Raw genomic sequence first — 18,557 nt, 5'->3', positions numbered from 1 at the left:
GAACATACTGACTACTATTCCTGCAACCAGAATTGCAGCCTCTTCCAAAACTGTGAAGCTATTTTGCCTATTTATCAATCAGGATTATCAGGATTTACACATTTACACACCAGATGCCAGCATGTGATCTAATGGCCATTACCAGTTTTGTGCTAGGAAAAAGACTGATTACATTAGTCTGGAGCCAACTGCTTGTAAAACTGTTGTAAAAAGAGTATATGCAGAATATATATATATATATATATATATATATGTGTGCGTGTGTGTGTGTATTATATTATTAGTATAATTAGTATATAGTATATATTAGTATGTTACATAATTGATGAGTAATATATAATTAATTATATTAATAATATATTATTTGTTACAATTAATAATTAATTATGTGATTAGTACATTGTATATTGGTATATATTTTAGTATATGCAGTGATCACAAGTCACCTACTGACCATATTGACCCAAGTCTTGCCCCTGAGTTTGAGAGATTCAAATTTAGACCTGATAAGCACCTGCTGTCAGAAGTGGTAGCTGCAAATGTCAGTCATCTCCAAGACCCAGCAAGCACAAGTGAATTCAGCAATCCCCAGCAGCAAAAGAAGACCTCAGACTATAGTCATTTGCTTGTCACCTTTATTTAGGTGCCAGGTTCTTCAGGAAGAGGAGTCTCAGAAACATTCACAGATGATCTGGCAACTCGATATATCAGAACAAGTATTATAGTCACAGAGCATCTATCCCAGAGTGGAGAGAATTTAGAAGATAATTTGTTTAATATAAAATTCTATTAGAAATGTGACTCAGTGAATATTAGCCAAGTCTTTTGAAAGTCTCTTACCCCGTAACAGTAACAGGCATTTTGTAAAGTTTCTCTCTTCATAGATTCAAAAATCTCACAAAGTAGATCAGATTGCAAAAAGGAAATCCCAGCAATGAAATCTCAGCAACTGAGAGCTTAAAAAGTTCACCCTTGTGTTGCTATTTCTCTTATTCAGGATAAAAGAGGAAATTGTAGGAGTACAATTCAAAATAGTAACAGGATCAACCTCTGTATTCCTTCCCAATAGCCCAAAGATTACATGTTCCTATTACCTTTCGGGTGTGTTAGAAAAATCCCTACTTTGTAATTTCCAGCTAAGCTTCTTCAGAAAGAAGTCTAGTTCCTGTCCTCCAAAGGCCTTAAGTAATGTAACTTACAGAAGATCTAGTGTAGGAGATTCACAGGCAAGGGCAATTCACATCACAGAAACATTTATGTAGTGCTCTTAACTGCTAATGTTGGCAGACCCATTCTATCCCCAGAAGCAAATGTTTCTTCCAGCAAAAGAAAATTGGCTACGGTCCCTTTCATGACCATCTGCATGAAACAGCTATTGCAAAACTAACCAGTCAGGTATGAATTTGAAGTACAATAGCCACTTGTCTTGTTTCTCTCGCTGCTCTGTCTCCTGCAGGTTACACTGGGGTGGCTACAGAAGCTGCTGTTCACAGCTGTCTCTCATTCAGAGGTTTCTCCTCCATTATTCGTGAAGTAACAGCTGGGCCACCACAAATTACATACAAAAATTAGGGAAAAACTTCAGGCAGAAATCATAACTATGAATGCATTTTTGTCCTGGGTAATCCTAGGCATCCTAAGGAATTAAGACCATAGAATAAATTATATTTGTAGGTAGCCTGAAAAAAAAAAACCTGCCAACAAGGATTCATAGGATGCCTCATGCTGGATCTGAGAACAAGGTGAAAATACAAGTGACCCCTTGAGTACTCGCCAAACATCATCTAAATATGACTGGGGTCCATACTAAATCCAATGTCTTTCACATTCCACCTCTTTTCATAAATGAGCCTTCACAGGCCAACAGAATTCTATTTGTCCTACACAGGCAACTTCTTTTGAAATAGCTAATTGGGTAGAAATAATTGTCACATGGACAATCCCCCAACAACCGCAAGGTCAGACAGATCTTCTGATATATCTGTTAGTCTTTAGACTTCAGTCTGAATGGTAAAAAAATGGATGTAGCCTTTTACCAAAGGAATGTACAATCGGCAATATTTTTAAAGCAAAAATTTCCTCCCACCTGTTCACACAGGAATGAAAAGAAAAAGAAAAAGAAAAAGAAAAAGAAAAAGAAAAAGAAAAAGAAAAAGAAAAAGAAAAAGAAAAAGAAAAAGAAAAAGAAAAAGAAAAAGAAAAAGCAGTTTAAAAATACTGGCTTCAATATTATTTTCAAAATAGATTTTTGCTTATGCTTCTAGTTCTGGTTCAGGGACCTTTTAGGTAATGATTGGTAAAATTCACCTTCTTGAGTACAAACAGAAATTGAAAGCTCACAAGTTATTTCAGAAAATTGTCCACAATTACTTTTTTTTGCTGTTTCAAAAAAAGAATGATTTCTATGTCTCCTAAGAAAATACTGTTTCTATTTATGTAGAAAAGCCTGCAGGAGACCATTCTACCTTCTAAAAAGGCAAGGACATCAATACTTCAAGTCCCTGTCAGGCTGTGTGATAAGCCATAGGCTGCATTTTGCTGATCATGTTAGGCTCTGAAAGAGGCAAATACTTTAAGTTTATAATATGAAATTATGTTCCTGCTGAGAATACGTCCTGCTAGCTGACAGCCATTTCTCCTGGATTTAAAGGAGTTATTCAGCAAAAATGCACCTGTCGTGTTTCAGCAAGCAGGAGGTCTGTCTCTGGTTCTTACAACCTTCTTGCATTATCTCCCATGTTATAATCGCATCTGTTTTGTAGTATGTTGTCACAATGGCTTCCAAAATGAAGTCTTCTCCTTGGCAACCAGTGCAGAGAAGTGAGTAGCCAAAATAGACATTTTTACTTTTCAAGCATTCTTTATAACATGTCCCTGTAATGAAGTCCTCAACATTTGTAAGGAGCATTTGCACTGTTTTGGAACCGTTTCTGACAAAGAATGTTACACACAATGTGTTTCAAGCAACATGTGAAACAGCAAATGTGAGGACCTCAGTACTGGATCCCCAGCAAAATTTCGCCTCTTTTGAAAAGCAGAACACATTTTCTGTAAAGACAAGCAATTCACTAGATAACCACAACTCTGAAGAAATCAAGAGGTAATGCCCCTGTAAGTGCTGAAAAAAAAATGTAGATGTGGTGCCTAGAGACATCACTAGGTGGTGGACTTGGAAGTGCTGGGTTAATAGTTGGATTTGATGAAATAAGAGGTGTTTTCCAATCTAAAGTTTTTCTAGGCATTAATAAGATGGGTAATGTCCAGGAACACCTTTACACATAGAGAGAGGATATAGACAATTTTACCAGGCAGAAATCTGAAAGACTTTAAGTGTTGACTAAAATCTGAACATCAGTAAGAAATCTGTGTCTTCAGTAACTGCTACAGTACCTTTCTGTTCTATTTCCTTTTTTTTTTTTTTATTGTAACAATCTATCAGTGTATCCTCAATAAATTGAAATGGTTATTTAATTTTATCACTACTCTACCTAGCTTTAAATAAGCATTTCAGAACAGCCTTCTTCTACAGTTTGTAGTATAATTCATACCTCAGGGCAGCGGCTATCAGATCATTCTTAAGCCATAGTAATGGAGATAAATTTTTGACAAAATCTAGTGTGGAGGATGCTCACTTCATGCTATTTGTGTCACAGTCATTTTGTTAGATGTTCTGGAGAAATAAAAAGAAACCATTCTTTAAACAGATAAATTTATCTGTGGTGCTCATATGGGAAAATTACTGCAAACCTATGTGTACTTCCAGTCAAAATTTCTGAAGCAGTGTTAATATTAATGCCTTCATTTTTCCTACCACCATTCTTTAGACTCCTTCAAAATGATGAAGAGAATACTAGCCCTTTTAATTTTATTGATAACATCTTAGATACTACTGTCACTGAGGCCAGACTTAACCAAGCCTAGCACATGATCCGTGCACAAACCAAATACCATGTGTGCAGGACAAGCTAGAGTTTTGGCATTCCTCACTCCTCCTGAAGTGTATCATACTGCCTGCAATATGCTGTCCTGAAGATAAAGCTCTGTTTGATGTTGTATGAATAGACTTTGTTGTTGCTCTCTCATCTGCTTAGCAGAAAATTGACTTGAACTTCAGTAGAGCCCCAAATAAGCCACATGACAGCATTCAAGAGGCAGGAGAGATTAAAAGGAGTTGGGCAATCATTGGAACAGACAAGAACACTTTATTCATTCTAGAGATGTATTTCTTTTATAGGTCATATCTAAAGATACCTAAAATATCTTCTCCCACGCCCTCCCAGGACTTAGGAGGGGGAAGAAGGAGAAAAGTGAAATGACACAGCATACCCTGATCTATACACAGCATCACAGAAATAGATTATTCCTCACAAATTTAGTTGTTTTCCTAACTCAAAAATTCACATGAACCTTAGCCTTTCCCTGGGCAATTTTTTAGCATACATTACTCCAATCAGACTTTGAGGTCATCTGAGTCAGGCTATCATACCTGCAGTACAAGATTACAGGAAACTGCAGTACTTCCCAAGTTGAAAATGACCTACTGTACAGCTATATTGCTGTTGAGAGGTACTAAAATTATACACACCTGACCCATACAGGAAGGCTGGAATTCTAATCCCAAAAATTGACTTTAGATTATCTAGTCTTAGTCTTTAAGACTATTAGGTGTCACAGACGCACAAACAATTGAACATAAAAGTTTTTGTACTAGTACCAAACTTTCTTAAAGTTACTGTGTCTGAATTGATTATACTGCAAATTTATAGATAGCAGCTGACAGAAACATGAACCCATACTAAAACCACATACTATTTTGAATGACACTAGAAGAAAACCAGTTAGACCTGCTGGATGTTTTGACATCTCTTGCTAAGTCAAAGTGATTTTATGAGTTAATCCTTCATGGCAGCAAGAAACTAGCTAAGAAACTTGATCTAGATAGAGTGGCTAGTAGTCTTTGTTAAAGCTATCATGACACCGGCTCTGGTTATTGAATAATTCATACATTCCAAATAACACAGGAATGTGCTCAGACTAAAATCTATTTTAAAAAACCAACCGATTTTTAAGGGAATTTAGGATTGATTTTCAAAAAATTGACATCATTATTAATCATCTTTGTTACTAGAGTATTAAGTATGTTTGTGATGATCGTGTTGAAAGAAGTTGCAATGAATACAGCAATTATCAGAAAGTGCATTGTCTGTTCTCAGCATTAAAGGCTTGTTTTACCTTCTACTCATGCACATAACATCCAGGATAATTTAGGTATAAAGTGCTTTGCTGCTTTTCAGTAAACATTTCAGTATGTGTTTTAAATTTAACTCCCACTTTACAATTACACAAGTAATAGTCTGAAGGGACTTACAAATTCATAACTTTTCCCTTCTGTGTCAAAAAAAACAGCTTCTTTCTGTGACGCTGGTCACAGGGGTTTTCAGGTGTGGGAAGAGACGAGAATGTTGACTCCATGTTTAGAAGGCTTGATTTATTATTTTATGATATACATTACATTAAAACTATACTAAAAAGAATAGAAGGAAAAGTCCTCCTTAGAAGGCTAGGCTAAGAATAGAACAGAATGAACAACAAAGGTCTGTGTCTCGGACAGAGAGTCCAAGCTGGGCTGTGGTTGGCCATTAATTGTGAACATTCAAGGTGGGCCAATCACAGACACACCTGAGGCATCCACAGCAGCAGATAACCAATGTTTACATTTTGTTCCTGAGGCCTCTCAGCTTCTCAGGAAGAAAAATCCTAAGAAAAGATTTTTAATGAAAAGATGTCTGCGACACCTTTCCATGGACAAAGACTGACAGTTCCTGCTGGCCAGAATGGAGATAGAGAATGGACTGTTCATCAAAAATGCTGGCTGCTGTTAAAACTATTCCTGTAATTTTGCAACACAAGCTAGCAAGTAAAAGACACAATTTCAATCAATAAAAACCTTTATCACCATCTAATTCTCGTGATCTTAAAGATACTTAATTAAATTCCAGAATGAGCCCCTCTTTGGGAAGTATTTTAACCCTTCTACAAGCTGGGTGTCTCTACCCACTTGAGGAGCAACTTTAATTTGTCCTGCAGTAGAAAAATCCTCTGCTTTCCAAGGCAAAATGTTTATTTATGTAAATATTGGGACTTCAGATGCAAACCAAAGTCAATATCATGCCTATTTTTTCCAGTAAAATATACAGGGTACTAAGTAAAGGGACTACTGGTGTGTACTTACTTTTAAAGGTGTCAGTCTCCAGAAATGGAATCCAAGATCTGTAGTTATAAAATTATTGTTATGGGGTAGCAGTTTTAATTACTATGTAACTTTAATTACTAAATTACGGCAGTGTGTAGTATGGAGAATGCAATAATGGACCAACACTAAATAACTGCATCAGTGCAAATTCAGGGATGGGACTCCCACTTTTTAAACCAAACTATGTTATGTTCTTAGCTTATAAGACTCCACAGTTAATGAAGAAGAAAATCTTAATTTCAACCCAAACATTCTACTGCTGCCTGTCTGCCATTCAGATACATACAGCAAAACCATTTCCACATCTAAAAAAGAACATTTTATTCCTTTTAAATCACACCATGTTTCAGTGTTCCATTAAAACAATCACATGCTTTCAGTAATATTTTTGAAGATTACATTGCATTAGAGACTCTTATGATTATGTCATCACACTGGACAGAAGAGGCTGGGAAGACTTGATTGTCAAAACTGCCACTGAAAAAGATGCAAGCAAAACATTGCTGATTCACAACTCATAAAGTTTCCATGTTACTTTTCCTCCTCAATTTCACTGGGAGAAAGACTGAAAATATAGGCTACTTCCACCCTTCCCTCAGGAAGGGAGAGCACTTCCACTTCATATAATCTCATGGGGAAGATGTGGGTTCAGATCCCTGTGGGCAGAGCAGAGATGTGAACTGGTTTTCCCACATCCTCTGTGAATATTCCAACCACACAAGTACTGGAAAGTGCTGTCATTATTCCTCCTCCAAGTCTTTGAACCAAGACTTTTGATTCCAATGTTATTCATGAAAAGTGATGGGCATTAAAATATTTCAGAAATGTCAAAAGAAACTAGTTTTCCCTAAAGTGGCTTTTTAAATGAATTAATTTATTAAGAAAGTAACTAACACAGAGGATCATTAGTCCATTTTCTACATTCAAGGTAGTAAGTCCAGCTGCTCAAAACCATTCTTTCCCAGAGAGTCAAACTCCATCACCTCTATCAGGACACAAGTAGTTTATTGCTTTTATCCCCTTAGAGTAATACATGCATCCTTCTTGCTCATTCTATTCTCATGCCTCAGGGACAAATACATTTATGTTCATCTTAATTTGTTCCTTGAGTCTTCCTGTAATGTGTTCAAGAAATGTATAGATCAGACATGTTTTTTTCTCCACCCTGACAGAGCACTGGGAAATCAGTTCCATCAGGCCTTAGAGAACCAGTCCTGCTTTAATTGTCCACTCCTTTGCCCACCAATATCTCTATGCAGCATTCCGGGGAAGCACTTCCATCAATCATTTTGCATTAGACACATCACTGGAACTAACTCCCATCACATATTCCAGGGAAAATATCTGGGTGTCTTGTGACTGTAACGTCTCTTCATCAAATATTCTTTAATTGTCATGGCTGGAAAAATTTGGCATCTGATAAATACATCTGTGTTACTTCATTGTGATAACATAAAACTACTTTGTATTTAAACCCACTTTACTAGTTTTAGAAAGAAACCCTGAGAACTGAAAAACAACAGTGATAACATAATTCAAATAATAACTTATTATTCTGAGAGAGTATATTTCACACAAGTATAATTTCACTCCAGTTTTCCAATTCTTCAAGTAGATTTCCAATTCTTCAAATCACACACACACACTCATATTTTGACTGTGCAATCTACATTCCAAGCCTGGAGGCTCATGACTGGGAGTGTTGATGCCACAGCAGTATTTTTCAGGCATCCTCCAAATGCCTCCATCTCTCTTCTGTCACTCTGATACTCCCACTCTTCCAAGATGCCTCCCTCAGTGCTCTCCTAGTATGATGCCATACACAGAACACTGGCTCATGCTTTTCCTCCTCAGCCTGTGCTTCCCCAAATCCTACACAATGGAAAAATGTAAAGAACATTAACCAGTAATTATCAATGTAATCTCTTTTTACATCATCTTAATCCTTCTTAGGTGGACTTGCATATAAAACTAGGAATAAAAATATTTCAGAAAGATATAATTAACCCCAGCATAAAGTTTTATTTCTGATTCAGATTTAACTTCCTGAACTAGTTTGGTATGGAATACAATAATCCACACTACAAAATGACTCTTGGATGTTTGCAAAGTCAAAGTAAAATTAATATACAGTGGTATGTTCTTTTCATTAACACATGATCACTTATTTCAGTTTCAAAACTTAGGAAGGAAAATGTAATAAAAGGAAAAACTCAGTCACTACATTGATTTTTTTCTTTCTTATTCCTGATATTAGTTTAAATTCTCCTTCCATTATTCTCCTGTATTTTGAAGAAAAAAAACAAACCACCCAACAAATCAAAATGGAAATACTCTTACAATAAAATACATAACACATAGTGAAGAAAGATCCAAAATATAATGAAGTTTAAACACTCTCGAAAAAATATCAGCACAGAAAAAGTTGCACCTTTGAGCATTACATGAGCACTTCGAGGTTGTGGGTGAGATCAGTATTCGTGTACCTCACTCAGAGTGAGTGAACAAGGGGTGAATTTGCAGTCAGTAACAATGCAAACTTTCTCTTTGGACATTAGCATTTTGCCTTGATAATTGCACCTTCAAAAGAATTTTATCAGAAACGCAGAAAAACACTGTGTTCTGCGATTGGCTGTAATTTTTTTTCTTGCAGGACCATCATGGTGCTGATAGGAACCTGTTATCCATCCCACTGCACAGTCCTGTGTCACAGACTTCTCATCAGGGCGAAATCTCACCCCTACCTACTGTCAGATTCGGCACAGATTTATTGTAGCTGCAACTTCGCCCTTCACGTTTTTTAACATCTTCAAAGAAAACAATTAGCGGCTTCTGGCCACGTCAAACAAGCAGCTTCATGCCATATTTCCCTGCCATGATTTCGTAAGAACTGGTTTTGTCTATCTACTTCCAACAGTTACTAACAGAGAGAACTGAAGTGCTTTGGGTTTGGGGAGGGGCAGCGGCCGGGCACAGAGAGCAGCAGCCAGAGGTGCCCGCTGTGAGGGGCAGTTCTGCGGGCTGCAGGGGCTGCTCCTGCTCCGGCAGCGCCTTTCCACCCAAGTGCGTGCCAGAACCTGGGCTGCAAGGAGAAAGGGCCCAGCAGCTCCATGAACATATAAAAAAGCTGAACAAAACTTGTGCTCTTCAAGTGTCCGCGCCCACATCACGGCCACCAAGCCGCCCAGGCTTGAATTCAGGTTTTTTCCGCAATATGAAAAACGCCAATCACTTGTTTTTAAAATTTTAAAAGTTTAATAGTAATAAAATGGTTATTAAAATAGTAATACAATTAGAGTAATAATAATTTGGACAATTTGAATTAGGACAATATTAGACAATGGAAACAAAGAATTACCGACATCCGGGTACCTTTTTCTGGGCAGCACGAGCCTGAAAAAGGGCCCCAGTTAACAAAGGATTAACCCCTAAAAACAACAGCCTGTTGCATATTTATACACTTCAGACATGGTGCATAAATTCCATTCAAATACAGGATTCTGTCTGGTCATCGTCAACTTCTGAATCCAAACAGCGCCTCCGAAGTGGGAAGAAGTTCGTTTCTTCTGATGAGAGAGCAATAAATTCTTTTTCTCTGAAAGATGTAGGTGTCCTGTGGCTGCTATCTCGCTGCAAGTCTTTTCTTTAAAAAAAGTATCTTACATAGCATAGCTTTTAACATTTTTTTATAATCTAAACTATATTTAACACACTACTTTAGAGAATTATTACAGCATTACTTTCTAACACAACACATATAATATTCATTTTAATATTTGCGAAAAGCCAATTATAAAATAAGCATTTTTCACACGCAAGGTCGTTGGTAGGTGGGGAAGGTGTTTCGGACCGGCTCTTACGGGGGTCTCTCGGGAAGGCCGCCAGCCGGGGTGATGCACACAGCTACAGGGGAAGGCGCACTGCCCCGGACACTCGCTGTGTTTCCGCCTCCTTGTTTTGCTCGGCAGGGCTGAGAGCCCGGCTGCAGACGCGCGGATGGGAAGTTCATTGGGCAATAACCCGTCCCACAGCCCGGGCCGCTGCCGGCGCAGCGCGGCGCCGAGCGCACACGGGAGCGCGGGGCGCGGCCACGGGGCGGCGGGCGCGCGCACGGACTCCATGTCCCGGCGGCCCGCGCGGCGGGGGCGGAGCGCGCATGCCCGCCCGGCGCAGCCCCGGCTCGGCGCGCGCCTCCCCCTGGGCCGGGCGGTGCGCGGCGAGCAGCGGGAACACCATGGAGGCCGCTCCGCAGCCCCGGCCCCAGCCCCGGCCCGGCGGGGCCGCCGCCGCCCCGCCGCCACCCCCGGAGCAGGAGCGGAAGCTGGAGCAGGAGAAGCTGTCGGGGGTGGTGAAGAGCGTCCACCGGCGGCTGCGCAAGAAGTACCGGGAAGGTAACGCGGGGGAGGGGGCCGCCCCGGCCGGGCCGCCCCGCTGCCCCCGCCGGCCGGGGATCGCGGTGTCCCCCGCGGGCGGGCGGGCCGGTGTCGGGGGAGGGCGGCCGGCAGCAGCTCCGGGCTCGCTTCCTGCTCCTCCCGGCAGAGCGGGGTCGGCGCTGCCGTGGGCTGCCCGCAGCCCCGGCGAGGGCAGCCGGTCGGGTCTGCCGGGGCTGTGCCGCTTTCAGGGGACGGGTGGCAGCGGAGCCCCCTTCCCGGCCGTACAGCAGGGCCTTCCAAACTGAGGATCTGCGAGCGTGAGAACAGTGGATGATGAATGCCAGAAGAGATTGAATGGTGATCTGAGAAGGCACAGGTCTTTGTGGATTATTTGTGCCTCCTGTCTTTCAGTCGTAGCGCAGTAGTTCAGGCAGGAGCACTAACTGAAGGACTTGGGGTAAAGCTGTTGTAATTACTCCTAGTCTTTGAAAAATCTACTTTGTCGCCAGCATTAATGCCCTTATGCAAGGATTTTATGGGTGGAATTGGAATGCTTTAAAACCTCCCTGAAGTGCTAGCACAGGTCACAGGAAATTCATCCATCCATTCTTTAGTGAGCCTGCAGCTCACCTCCAGAAGAACGCACACATGAATTGGGAGCTCTTCCTCTTGTAGGTACAAGTTCTTGCCTCTCCTCTGTGTTTGCATATGACACTTCTGTGAAAGAAACAAGGTCATACTGCCTTCTGGACTCCCAAAATCTCCCCTGGAGCCAGTTCATGGGATTTGGGCACAAAAACCCACATATCTAGATACTGATCAAAAGTTGCTGTTTATTTTGGCCTTGGTGAGGCAGAACTTAAGGGAGGATCTCCCTTCACTCAAATGCTGGGAGAATGAACATTCCAGTCCTGGCAAAGTAGCCCAGCTTTTAGCAGTACATGTTTCTGTGTTATTTCAGAGCGCCTGTAGATTAAGATAGACAAGGATTGGCTTTGTTAACTTTTTTTTTTTAAGTGAGCAATCTCTGTAGCAACTGATTTTATTTTTTTTTTTTAGATGAGAGCCTAAATAATGAGGAAGTTTTTGTAAGTCTGTTTCTTAGCAAAAAGCAAGTTTGTGCTCAAGGGTAAGGTGTGTGCAGCTGGTTAAGTGAAAGAGCCAACAGCATTTTCATTTACTTCCTATGGCTTGTAAAACATGTGTTAATGGAAACTTTACAATGATTTTTCTAGTCACTCCAAAGTAGCAACCTGATATGTCATTTCATTGAGAGTTAAAACCATTTCATTGAGTTAAAACCAAACAATTCATCACATGTGTGCAACAAGAAATGCTCTACCCATTTCCCACTCATCCAATAGCAGGTGGTACTTACAAGTTAATAGTACTTAGTAGCCAGTAGTACTTCCTATGTTAGGTTTTTTCAGCTTGAGAATTTTAGTTTTGGAGTCTTTTATACCTACATCTGCCTTTGCTTCTAAAGGCAGATTTGAGAATCTCCTTCTTAAATGCCTTTAATGTCGTTCAGAAATTGTAATACCGGGACATGCTTGATCTCTGAAAGGTCTTTTCTTGGAATTTTTTTTTGTAATACTTATGCTGACTGGCAAGTATGTTATCCTGACAAAATTGAAGTTGAAAGTTTGTTAAATAGAAATAAAAAATCAATAAGTCATCTGTAATTTTGCTGTACAATTTGAATTATAGCTTGAGTATAGAAAAACAAAGGGCAAAATCCCTTCACCCTTGCTTATGTTTTTCCAGCTTTTTACACAGGGAGAGCCTCTTGACTCCACAATTCAGTGTTCTCATCTGCATATGAAACAGAAACATAATTCTGCATTATTCTGCAATCTTTTATTGTCTTTTTTTCTATTTTCTTTTTCTACTCTGTCTCGTCATGTTTTACTGGAGTTCTGTGAAGCTAGTTTCCATTTTGTCTAAATAAGCAAACTGTACTAGAATTGCTGTTGCATGGACTTCAGTGCTTTGTCTGTAGAAGCCAAAGTAGAATCCCATATTAATTTTGTTGGTAGATGAAAAATCATGTTCATTATCCTGAAAGCTATATGATTATTTTGTACAGGGTAGATAAGTCTAAGAAAGCCCTTTGTATTGTAATATGATCCTGAGTTACTCTCTTCTGTTAGAAGTGTTGAAAGGAAATAGATGCATCCTTGATACCCTGAGATGTGTGTTGATAGATTTTATTTGGACTTGATTTTAATAAGCAGATTTCTTTGCTAATTCATTTGCCTTGCTGACGGTATCAAGGTTTGTGTTTTAATGGGCAGTTGTAACAGGCAAGCCAGTATTGAGTTGCTTATAACTGCACCATTGTTAAAATTTCATTTCATCTTCTGCAAAGGTTCCCTTCTTTTTTGAAGATGAGCCAGTAAAAAAGTGGCAATATGCTCCAAAATTGCAAGCCAACATGTTTTGAAGAAGTTGCATACTTATTGGAAGTGCAAGAGCAATATTTCTTAACTAGGGAAGCGTTGCAGCAAATTTTTTGCAGTTACTAGGGAATTACTAGAATAAAGTTTAGCCATCATGTCATGTACAGGGTTTGATTTTGATTTTTTTCCCTGGTGAAAAACTGGAGATTAATCAAAGCTGAAGCTTGGCTATTTTTCTAATTTCTGCACTTACTGAATCGCTTATACTTGTAAGTATGGTGCATGGATTTTATATGCAGTTCTGTACTGTGCCTCATGTCATATCATAGCCCCATGCCATTCATGACAAGCACTTAGCATCTTTTAAATGATGCAGCTGAAATGCTTTTAAGTTTGCACTGAAATGCATTTTTTTTTCTTCAACAGTTTTAGGTTTTTGCTGTGTGATTAGTACTTATCTTTTCTATTGCTTGAATATTCTCAGTATGACTTATAGTGGGAATATTTCAATTTTTTTCTCCTTTTTATTCATCTTTATTTCCTTTTCTTCCCCTTCCTTTCCCTTCCCCTCTCTGTTGTTAATAAGAAAATAAAGGGAATCGTTATCGTAAATGCCATGGCAGATTTGGTTTTTTGAAATTGTAGGCTGCCTTTTTTTTTCTACTGTGGGTTCTGCAGTAGTGTTCTATGTGATATTTTGAAATTATTTAATGAAGTTTAGCAAATGAGTGTAGGTTTTAAATTAAGGTGATTGGTTCTTGTCCACACTGAGTGAATGTGTCAACTGAATCAACAAGCCGTAAGTTGTTTCTTCTTAATAGGTATTGATAGAGAAACAGTACTTATATAGTAGTTCCTAAAAATAAACCTCATTCCTGAGGTTAGCCTATAAACTTTCTCATAATAAAGAAAACATTAAGTGATAATAGCTCTGAGATGTAACATGTTCACTTAGGAGTCTCTCTCCTTAGTATAAAGCTCATGGGACTTTTTTAGTTGTATTCCTGATTCCTATTCAAACGGAGTCATTTAATCTTTATTATTTTACACACCACAGTAAAATCCAAAAGCTGAAACTGCTCTCAAGTAGTGAGTTATTCACTTACCAGAAATTTCACAGTGATTCTGGATGCTTGACACAAGCATTTAGAAAGTATAGAAATTAGGATTTTCCATAATGTTTGAACTTCTGTTACTACATGGAGATGGGGCAAAACCAATGTTTGATTTTGCTTTCTGTTGGTTCTGTTGCTTGATACCCCAGGTGACCCTGAGTTTCACAGAGCTTTCCTCAGAGCGTCTTTGGGCACCTGCAGCCATGGGCTGGAGTGTGTTGCATGGGTTGCATGAATGTTTCTGTGCTGCATGCAGGCTGATTGTGTTGGGCCTGACAGACAGACCTGGAAAAGCTGATTTAGTGGTTCCTGAGGAACTGCACAAGATCTGCTGAACATCTGCTATGTGATGTATGTTTGTTCGCTTCCAATTGCTTGTAGTAACTAAATAGGTTCAATTTTTACTGGGATAAAAATCCCTTCCCCTGACACAAAGGCATCCTGTTTTTCTCTCAGTTGTTTATTACCTTTGTAGTCATGCAGAGCTGTATTTATCAAGTAAATGTTTTCTCTGTAGCACGGGCCTCAGTTGTGTGTATAGTCTGAAAGATGATTTACAAGACTACTTTTTCCTTAAAACTCTATAAGAAGTACAAGTGAAAAAAATTGCTGAGGTATCTGTAAAGGTATTTTATGAAATGTTTTCCTGTGTGTTCACTAAAATAGTTCATTTCTCCTGACATATTCCTACTAAGGATGCTGAGGCTTAGAGAATCACACAGAAATGTTGTTTGTCCTGTTACTAGTTACCACATCACAGAAACTGACAAAAACATTTCTAGGTGGCAGTTTGATTCCTTAAAAGAAATATTTGTTGAAACACCAAAGAAAAGGAACTTTTTAAAAGGTTTTTCCAGAAAATCAGGGAAAATGTACAGGACCCTGCCTGATGATAATAAGTAACCCAAGTAGGTAAGTGATTCAGACATTTAGACAGAAGGATTGTTCTGAACTCAGTTGTTTAATGGTCTCTTCATCTCATGTTTTTCATGAAAAACCGTGAGAGGGCTTAAATTCTTCCTGACGTGAAACAGGAAACATTTTGAAATGGTGTTATTTTTCACAGGACAGGAAAAACTTTGTCATTGAACTCTACACGATAAGTTAACAGTTGTTACTCCTTTTTGTTAAATATGACTGATTTACAGTAGAAATAAACTGAAGTTTTCAAGGTATTAATTTGTGGTTTACTACTTGCAGTAATTTCTTGGAAGAGGAAGACTTTTGTAATAATAACTGGTGAATTTTCCAGCAATAGAAACTAAATTTTATTTAATTAAAATGAAAACTGATTCTAGTTTATGACATGAGCATTGAGGTATGATTGCCCTTAGAGTTTGCACACCACAGTTTTGCAGCAAGGATTGCATTAGAAATCACATAAGATTTACACTTTGGAGGATTTAATTAGTACTATCATTTACTAGCCTGTAAATTTGAAAAGGTGCTGGCTACAGCATGGACTTGCACTCACTGGACAGACAGGTCTGTGACACCTTCCCTGCTCCTTTGCTGCCCTGGCAGGGAAGATGGTGTTCCTGTTACAGGGTCAGCATAATGAAATCTGTACCTATGCATCAGCATAAGTTTAGCTCCTGCATTTGCAAAAATTACCAAAATCAGTAGCTTCTGTTGACATGTTCATGTCTGTGTTGGCTGTGTTAAGGTACAGCACACAGTCCATCCCAGAAGGTCAGGTTTGGGAAGGAGGAGAGGAATGAAGTTTCCAGAAGAGTAGATCCAACACCTGGGGGCAGTAATTGCTAAAACTGTCACATCCATGCTGTTTCTGTGATGGCCATCAGAGATTTATAGCAGATCAGAGACACAAATTATTCTTCAGAGTGATCTAAGCTGACCTCCAGTAGATGCTGAAATGTCAGCTGGGGCCTCAGAGTCTTGTTTCATGGAAACAGATGGATAGGAAGTTTACCTGAGAGGCCAGATGTAGAAATCCACATTTGGTCAAATGAATCCTTGCCATGTAAGTTGAAGGGAGGAGCACTGATGTGAGATAAAGTTAGGTTCTTGCACTTGATTCTTTAAAAAATATTTTATTCTAAAATAGTTGAGGTAACTCCTAAGAAATGTGAAGCAAATACTAGTCAGACATGAGAAGGAAAATACTAACTGACTGCTTGAAGTTTGTCCAAGATGAAGTTCATGTTCTGTATATGGACATGTAAAATTGGAAAACAGAGAAGCCAAAAATACCCAATGTTGTTTGCAAGGAGTGCTGAATATGCTTTTAGTAAGACAGATGTTCAGTAAGTTTATCTTGTATACAATGAAAATTATGAGTTTCATAATATTTGCTGATATTCCTTATGTAATTAATTTTTCTTATCATTGCCACAGCATCCATACATTAGTAGGGCAGCTAAATCTCAACTGACAGTGTTAATGAGGAAATTTTGTCAGACGTTAATAGGAATTTGGTCTCAGTTTTAGCCTAGTGGACAGTGTAGGACTGCTTTCCTCATTTACTGCTTAGCATGTTCTAGAAGCTAGTTTACTGTTTCCAGCAAGTGAGAGGTGATCTTAAGAGGATGAGAATGAGATCGCTTCTTTTCATTCTGCAGTGCATTGCATCAACAGACAAAATAAACCCTCAATAATCTTGCTAGGCATTGCTATGGCTGAAGCTGGTCATGTAAAGTTGTCCAGCATTGTCATGGGCACTTGTTAATTGTGGGGATATGTCTCCTTTTTACCATGAAGATAATTTAGTAATTTTTATTAAGGTAGTGTTAATATTGTGCAAATACTAACATGTCTGTTTTGGTGTTGCCTTTTGTTGTTATTATATATATTGAGGTTATTTTCTTTTCTACCAGAGCCAAAGTTCTGGTAGAGGAGAAGATAGAAAGGCAATGTATTGTTGAATGAAGGTATTGAAAAGGGAGTGGATTCAAGCTGGTTTTCTACACTACTAAGTTATCTACCAGTATGTAGAAGACTTCAAACCCTTAAACACTTGAGGGTGGGTTTGGGTGTGTTGGGGCATTTTGGGGGTTTTTGGAGGGTTATTTTTTGTTGGTTTTGCTTGTTTATTTTTGTTGTGTTTTTTCCAATTAAAGCTGCTTTGAATTGAGAAAATTTTATTTTCCCAGAAGGAAATAATTACCCTTTTTCTTGAGGGTTTTGTTTTGTTTTGTTTTTTAATGGATGAGGTTGGGTTTTTTTTGTTTATGTGTTTGTTTCTGGGGTTTTTATGTTTTTTTTTTTTATTATTGTTACTATTTTTTAATTTCTTTTTTTGGAGGAAGTTGTCGCTTAAGATCTAAACCTGCATTACTTGTACCTGAGGACTTAAATGCACAGTATCAGTGCCAATTAACTTTTGATAGGCTAGGTCTTGTTTGTTGATGGATAAAGTATTCTGTAGTTAATTTTGAGATTGTCAGAGATGACTGCACGGTTTTTCCAAAGAGCACCAATGGACTCATGGAAAATAGTGATTACAAATCTCTTCTTGTAGGTGCAGATAGTACTTTTATAACTCTGTGTGATAACTACTGTGTAGCTTGATAAAACAGAATTATTCAAATCAGTTGGTTTTGATTTCATCCCATTCCAAAATGAAAAATACTGCCTTTAGCAGAACTGAGCTCTATTTCATTTATATTGCAGAAGGTTTTCTTAAAATACCAGTTGACATGATTTGTTCTGTCAGAAGTTGAAGAAAAACTGCCTAATTATTTTTTGTTTATTTTATAAGCAGACCTTAAATGACAGTTCAATTTAACACTCTACAAATAAATTACTTTTTAAAATAATTTTTTTTAAATGGGATGGAAGAAAGCTGATTTTTTTTCCTTAATAACAGACTACCTGGAGAGAAGAATTACACTGTAGGTTTGACTCACCAAAAATGCCAGACCTCATCTTCTGATGCTGTTTTTGAGAACCTCTGATAAGGACTTGTAAATAGATGCAGAGCTAGGGGAGTTCTTACTAATTTTGTATGATTCTTCTCTTTTAAAAATATTTTCGATTGTTAAAAGCTACAGCTAACATTTGGTCTCTATTGCTGTTACCCACAATTAAAATTATCTTGTAATTAGGATCATTTAAAAATAACTTGTACATGCCTGACCTGTTCTCTGTGTGACAGTATTCAGCAACTGCTGATACATCTGTGGTTGAGTTCAGGATTATGACTTGGATATTCTGTGGGCAATATTAATGTGGGTGGAAATTACTTAGAAGGATTCGTCTGTTCTAGGTAAGCAGTATTGGATTTTTGTTACTTCAAAGGCTGGGTTAGGAATAACAAGTCTATCAGTCACTTGTTCAGTGACAGAATTCTAGGAAGCAGTGGGCTTTGACCTTTTTGTTTTTAAAGGAATAGTTAACCTTCAAGGTGAAGAGTAGGTTATTTGTTTGTTTTCTAGGTAATTCTGAATAAAAC

General features: G+C 38.5%; 1 protein-coding gene across 1 annotated transcript in view; it reads left to right on the top strand.

Annotated features, from left to right (window-relative positions):
• Nucleotides 1-10,469: 10,469 nt before the first annotated feature.
• BMT2 (base methyltransferase of 25S rRNA 2 homolog) overlaps nucleotides 10,470-18,557 on the top strand; it is a 30,710-nt gene continuing 22,622 nt past the window's right edge. The window contains exon 1 of the mRNA XM_064702649.1: nucleotides 10,470-10,644. Coding sequence (XP_064558719.1) covers nucleotides 10,488-10,644 — 157 coding nt within the window. The 5' untranslated portion in view covers nucleotides 10,470-10,487. The remainder of the gene's footprint in view (nucleotides 10,645-18,557) is intronic.

This window comes from Zonotrichia leucophrys, chromosome 1A (assembly GCF_028769735.1).
Source record: "Zonotrichia leucophrys gambelii isolate GWCS_2022_RI chromosome 1A, RI_Zleu_2.0, whole genome shotgun sequence".
NCBI classification, from domain to species: domain Eukaryota; kingdom Metazoa; phylum Chordata; class Aves; order Passeriformes; family Passerellidae; genus Zonotrichia; species Zonotrichia leucophrys.
This window is presented reverse-complemented; position numbering and strand designations above follow the sequence as displayed.